At 53.0% G+C, this 5,777-nt stretch overlaps 1 protein-coding gene across 1 annotated transcript in view; it reads right to left on the bottom strand.

The window, feature by feature from the left end:
* Nucleotides 1-896: 896 nt before the first annotated feature.
* LOC124656213 overlaps nucleotides 897-5,777 on the bottom strand; it is a 6,421-nt gene continuing 1,540 nt past the window's right edge. Inside the window, exon 5 of the mRNA XM_047194996.1 lies at nucleotides 897-1,071. Coding sequence (XP_047050952.1) covers nucleotides 897-1,071 — 175 coding nt within the window. The remainder of the gene's footprint in view (nucleotides 1,072-5,777) is intronic.

Here is a 5,777-nt window from a genome sequence, read left to right on the forward strand (position 1 = left end):
CCACTAGTGTCCACTATAGTCATCTTCTTCGTGTCCTTCGCTATCTTCGTGGCACTATCTCTCGTCGGCTTTTCTTTCCTCGCTCCAGCTCCTTACAACTCCAAACCTACTCAGATGCTACCTGGGCTAGCGATCCAGAGGATCGCAAGTCTCTTTCTGCCTACTGTGTCTTTCTTGGTGGCTCTCTCATTGCTTGGAAGACCAAGAAGCAGGTTGCAGTTTCTCGTTCGAGTGTTGAGGCTGAGTTGCGAGTGATGCCTCTATTGACGGCTGAGGTGACTTGGTTACGCTGGTTACTTGCGGACTTTGGTGTTTCTGCTGATGCTCCGACTCCGCTCTTATCGGACAGTACTGGTGCCATTAGCATTGCGCATGATCCGGTGAAGCACGAGCTCACCAAACACATCGGTGTTGATGCTTTCTATGTGCGTCATGCCCGTGCAGCATCGGAGTTATGGCTCTTCATTATGTGCCTTCGTAGCTTCAGCTTGCCGACTTCTTCACGAAGGCCCGGACTAGAGCACAGCGATGTTTTCTTTCTCTCCAAACTCAGTGTTGTTGATCCACCATGAGTTTGAGGGGGGGTGTTAGAGTTGTATAGTTCCTTTTCTGTTATTCCCCAGTGTATGAGGGGCTTACCTGCACATTGACACACATGTACATGTACTGGCCTATGGCCCTTTGTGAATACTAGTTGCTATTCTCCAACAGAGTTTATGTAGAGATGTGCAAATAATGAAGGAAGTAGAACCTGTCCAGTTTATGTTCAGATTTCCAACAAAATCTGCTCCATGTAGGAAGTAAAACATGTGTTCTTGCAAAGATTTACATCGTATGCAACTAAAAGTAACCCACAGAACGGATGAACCTGTCCCGGTTTATGTTCAGATTTGCAACTAATGAAGGAAGTAGAACCTGTCCGGTTTGTGTTCATATTTGCAGCAAAATCTGCTCCACGTAGGAACAAAGGAAGTAGAACCTGCTGGTGTTGTACTTGTATGCAGCAGGAAGTAATTTCTTTTTGAATCTCGAAAATCTTGAATCTTTACAGCAACACAAACAAGATGGAACCTGTAACATACATTGCATGGTCAACAAAATAGTTTCGAAGAACAGTTAAACAGTGTGTAGGAAGTAACATTTGCTGCTGTGTAGGAAGTAAATTACTCCGTATGATAAATGCAGTTTTTCAATACATCTGTAGGAAGTAATCTTGTCGTCGTGGTGAACAGACAGATGCCATAGGATTCGGGGGAGGGTTTGTGATTAGATGGGATGAACTTCCGGATGGTTTCCTCAAGAACTTAGCCAAGGCTAGAGGTTGAAGAAGAAAGACATAAGGAAGAACTCGCTCTAGATCATCTTCTTTATTGATCTCAACAGGTTACAAGTTTCTCAGTACATGTGTTCTTCCAAACCTAGCTCTCTTCGTGTCTACCCGTGAGAAGGGCTGCTCCCTCTCCTTATATAGGGGAGAGGGTGGCTTACAGGGCAAGAAACCCTAATGGCATCTTTGACTAGACAAACTACTTTACAAAGCTACTTTAATCATAGATGACACCGGAGTCCTCTTTAATCAGGGATGCTGACGTCCTCCGGCTTCTTTGACCGTCATCCTTCTCTTTATCGTCACCCCTTCGTTTAAAGCCACTTTGCTTAGCTCATCTTTGTCTTCTAGCTCTGGAGAGAATCTTTGACCAGTCCTGCCGACATGCTCTTCTTTCCGGTAGGCCGGTATCTTCTTTACCCGGTTCCGGCATACCCCTCTTGGGGATACCGGTTTAGCCTCACTTAGCTAATTTCTTATCTCTATGTTCCGGTACGAACATTAAACCGGTATCTTGATGGCTCAAACCATCCGGTTTGGCATGCCTTTGGCATACCGGGGGTCATCCCCCCAACATTAGTCCCCGAAGCTGGTATAGTATGGCGGATTCTATCCAACAGACCATGCCAGGTTCTTTTACCTTAGGATACCGGTTTAATCTACCCGGCGCTGGGCTTGGATCCGGCATCTTTGCCCGGACTATCGTTATCTCTCTCTGTAAGACATTTTCCGGTGTCTTATCCTCCGGCATCTTAGTCATTAAACACTTCCTCGGCGAAGTCAAGAATATTTCGGACCCCGCGCCTGTCAGAGACATGCGCACTCGTGGATCGACGCGTCGCTGTCGTGGGTCACTTCCTTCGACTCCGCGCGTATTAACCGCCCTCACAACGAATCCTGGCCACCATTTTGGATCCGTGTGGACTTCCCTGTGGCCTTCTATTTTCACGCGTGTATCACCACGCCACGTGGCGGCCCGTGGAGCGAACCGTCGCGGCCCACGATCCAAACCACCGAGGCCCAGCGGTTTTCGGCCCACTTCTCTCTCTTCCCTTATAAGGCGAAACTGCCCCTTCTTCTTCCTCTTCTCGCATTCCCCACTTCTTCGCGCACAGTGCCTTGCTCTCTTCGTCTCCGCCGCTCCGTTCGTCGTTCGAGACCCGCCACCCAGCGAACCTCCGCTAGCGCTTCGCCGGACCTCGCCGAACTTCTCCGCGTGAAGAGCCTCTGCGGCGCTCCTCCAGCGGCCGCGGCATTGGTGCCTTCTCGAGCTCCTCCTCGCCTCGTCGCCGACGGACTTCCCTGCTAACCGCAAGCTCGCCATTCGACCGGCGAGCGACTTCCTCTGCTACTCCGCCGCCTCGTGTTAGGCCCAATCTTCGTTTAGCCCTCTCTTGCTCGCTTCCAGCATCTCGAGTTGGTAGTATATTTACTTCTCCTTTTCTTTTGCTTTTTTCTTACTCGTAGATCTTTGCGAGGGGTAAATCTTGGGATTTGTGTTTCTCTTCACCAAATCTTATGTCGAACGAGGAGTCTTCCTCTCGCCTCTTCTTCTCGCTTCTTCCTCTAGTAGCCGCATAGCAAACGTTCCGACGGGTTGAGCGCCGATCCGGCCCGAGATGGACATCGATTCCGGTAGCGATCGGATACCGGTAGCTCTAGCCAGGTTTCCGGCGTTAATCCCGCCGGCATCACACGCGGGGCCCGGATGGGCTCCAACGTTAGCCGCATGAGATCGATCGGCTCTACCGGTCCAGTAGGATTCCGGAGTCGCTTATCTGCCGGCTTCCCGGTGACGAAATTGAACCGGTGCTCAATCCCGGTGAACATGTTGTTTTTCTTGCTCACTTCGAGCGCGGCTTCGGCCTTCCCGCCTCAGACTTTTTTCGCCAATTTCTTGACTTCTACCGACTCCTACCTCACCATCTTCCCGGCAATGCCGTTTTCTACCTCTCTTGCTATGCCACCTTCATGGAGGCTTATATTGGCATTCGTCCCACTCGCGAGACGTTTGCTCGTTTCTTTGCTCTTCGGATCAATTCCGTTCAGGGCAAGGATATCCCTAAACCAAAACCCCCCGTACAATGCGGGTCCTGCATCATTGGCTCTTGCCAAGGGAGCCCTTTCTTCAAGTTTACCGGTCTCGAGTCATGCCGGTTATGGCACGGGACCTTCTTTTACGTGAGGAACAGCGGCGCCGCAGATTTCATCAATCTGCCGCCTTTTAATCCGGCCGCGCCGTAAAAATCAATTGGAGCTACAACCCGAAAACGGATCATATTGAAACAAACAGGGTGGTACGCTTCATGAAGGAGCTGATGAAGAACACCAGCATCTGTTCTGATGACATTATTCGTGCCTTCATCTCACGCCGGGTGCTTCCTCTTAAGCGCCGCGTTCATAAGATGAACGAGATGTACGGTCCCGGTGATCCTACCAAGATCACCGGACTTCCTCTCAAAGAAAAAGGACATTGTCCTCAAGGCTAGGCAGATCTGCCGCGATCGCTATGCCAGATGATTGGGAATGGGGCCTCCGGCCCCTCAGTTCTACTAACCCTCCGACCCAAGAAGTAAGAAATTACGCAACTCAGGTCGGCTTACCGATAACTTTCATACCGCGACTAACTCTTTTTCCTTTTGTTTTCAGGCCAAGGACCGCTTCCCCCGTATCGACTCAGACCGGCGGGGCCCTTGCCGGAAGCGCGGTCTCGACAAGTTCGACCCGGATCCCTTCATCCGTTGGCAGGATCTGAAGATGGGCCGGACTCCTGCCTCGCGTCTTGGCAAATCTCCACCGGAACCGGCTGGTTCGTCTGACGACCTGACCTTGCTCGAGGTAGCTCTTCTTTTTGATCTCTCATACTCCTTTGTTATTGTTTCTCTGTAGATATTCCCTCAGCCAACATCAACCCACAGGTCCACGAGCACGTCGCTCCTCTGGGGGCCGAGGCGGGCCACGAGTTCGTGGAGAAACTCATGGCCCAAGGCCAAAAGAACAAGGCTCCTGCCTCTGATGCCGGTTCGAGCCAGGCTCCCGCTTCCAAATGCTTCCGGACTGAACCTGTAGCGGGGAAGATCACAGGCGTGAGGCGCTACAAGAGCAGGCAGATGCCGACCTCTTCTGGGTAAGGCCCCGTTTCTCTACTTGTTTTGTTTTTATCAAGTTCCTTTCCGGTTGCTTTTTCCCAATCCCTTCTTTTTCTCTCTTTCAGCCCTGCGCTCAAGCTTGGCTCGCCGGACCTGCCAGACCTCAACTCCTCCTCCTCACTCAAGCCCGGCACCATCTCGGTGCCGGCAACACTTCGCCTCCCCTCCGGGAGGCACCGCAAGCTCGGGCGCGCGGCCCCTACACCGCCAGTATCACCGCGCGCAGGAGGACCCCGTCTCCCCTCTTGAGAACCAAAACACCGGCGCCAGCCGACATCGGCGTCGGAGAAGAAACCGCCGGGCGGGCGGAACCTCCGGTTCCTCCCGTCCTAGAGAAGAAAAAGAAGAAGAAGACCAAGAAGTCCTCCCCCTCCAAAGCCGCGCCGGAAGCTTCCGCGCCGGCAAGCTCCAACCCGGCGACGCGCCCGACGCTCCCCTTCTCCCAAGACTACGCCAACGCCACCGCCGGAAGCTCCACACACCGAGCCAGCCGGCACCACTTCTACGGCGCCGCCGCCCAACACCTTGGCGCTCACCAAGGGGAAGGCAACGGCTCCCGGCGCTTCCTCCGCGGCCAGCAGCCCTTGGTGCCGCACGTCTCCCGCGCCGCTAGCGCAGCCGGCGAGAAGGCCACCGGCCTCGCTTGGCCGGATCACTTCGTTCCAACGCGAAGGCCGGGAGCCGGGGCACTTGCTGCCTTACGCCGAAAAGTGGAATGCCGCGGATATGTCCAAGGCGACCCGCGGCTCGGGCAAGGACCGGCTACCGGCGCCTGACCCTGTTGGTGAGCGGAGCTCGGAGGAGCACTTCATGCGGCTTCGTCGGGCCGTCAAGGAGCTGGACAGCGCGTGGTTCGATGCCACGAACAACCTGATGGTAAGTTTTGCCAACTTTGTTGTAAGTTTTTGTTTATGCCGGTTTCTTTCTTTCCGGATCTTGTCTATCCTCCCAGTCCCCGAGTTTCGTGTTGAGAGTGTAGCTCTTAGCGCGAAAATTAACTAGAAACAGACGAAACCGGCATAGCCAGTCCCCGAGTTTCGGGTTAAGATCTTTGCTCTTAGCGCGAAACTTAACTAGAAACGCGTGAAACCGGCATAAACAGTCCCCGAGTTTCGGGTTAAGATCTTTGCTCTTAGCGCGAAACTTAACTAGAAACGCGCGAAACCGGCATAGCCAGTCCCCGAATTTCGGGTTAAGATCTTTGCTCTTAGCGCGAAATTTAACTAGAAACGCGCGAAACCGGCATAGCCAGTCCCCGAGTTTCGGGTTAAGATCTTTGCTTTTAGCTAACACCATTCCCT

Source organism: Lolium rigidum, chromosome 5, assembly GCF_022539505.1.
Source record: "Lolium rigidum isolate FL_2022 chromosome 5, APGP_CSIRO_Lrig_0.1, whole genome shotgun sequence".
NCBI classification, from domain to species: Eukaryota; Viridiplantae; Streptophyta; class Magnoliopsida; order Poales; family Poaceae; genus Lolium; species Lolium rigidum.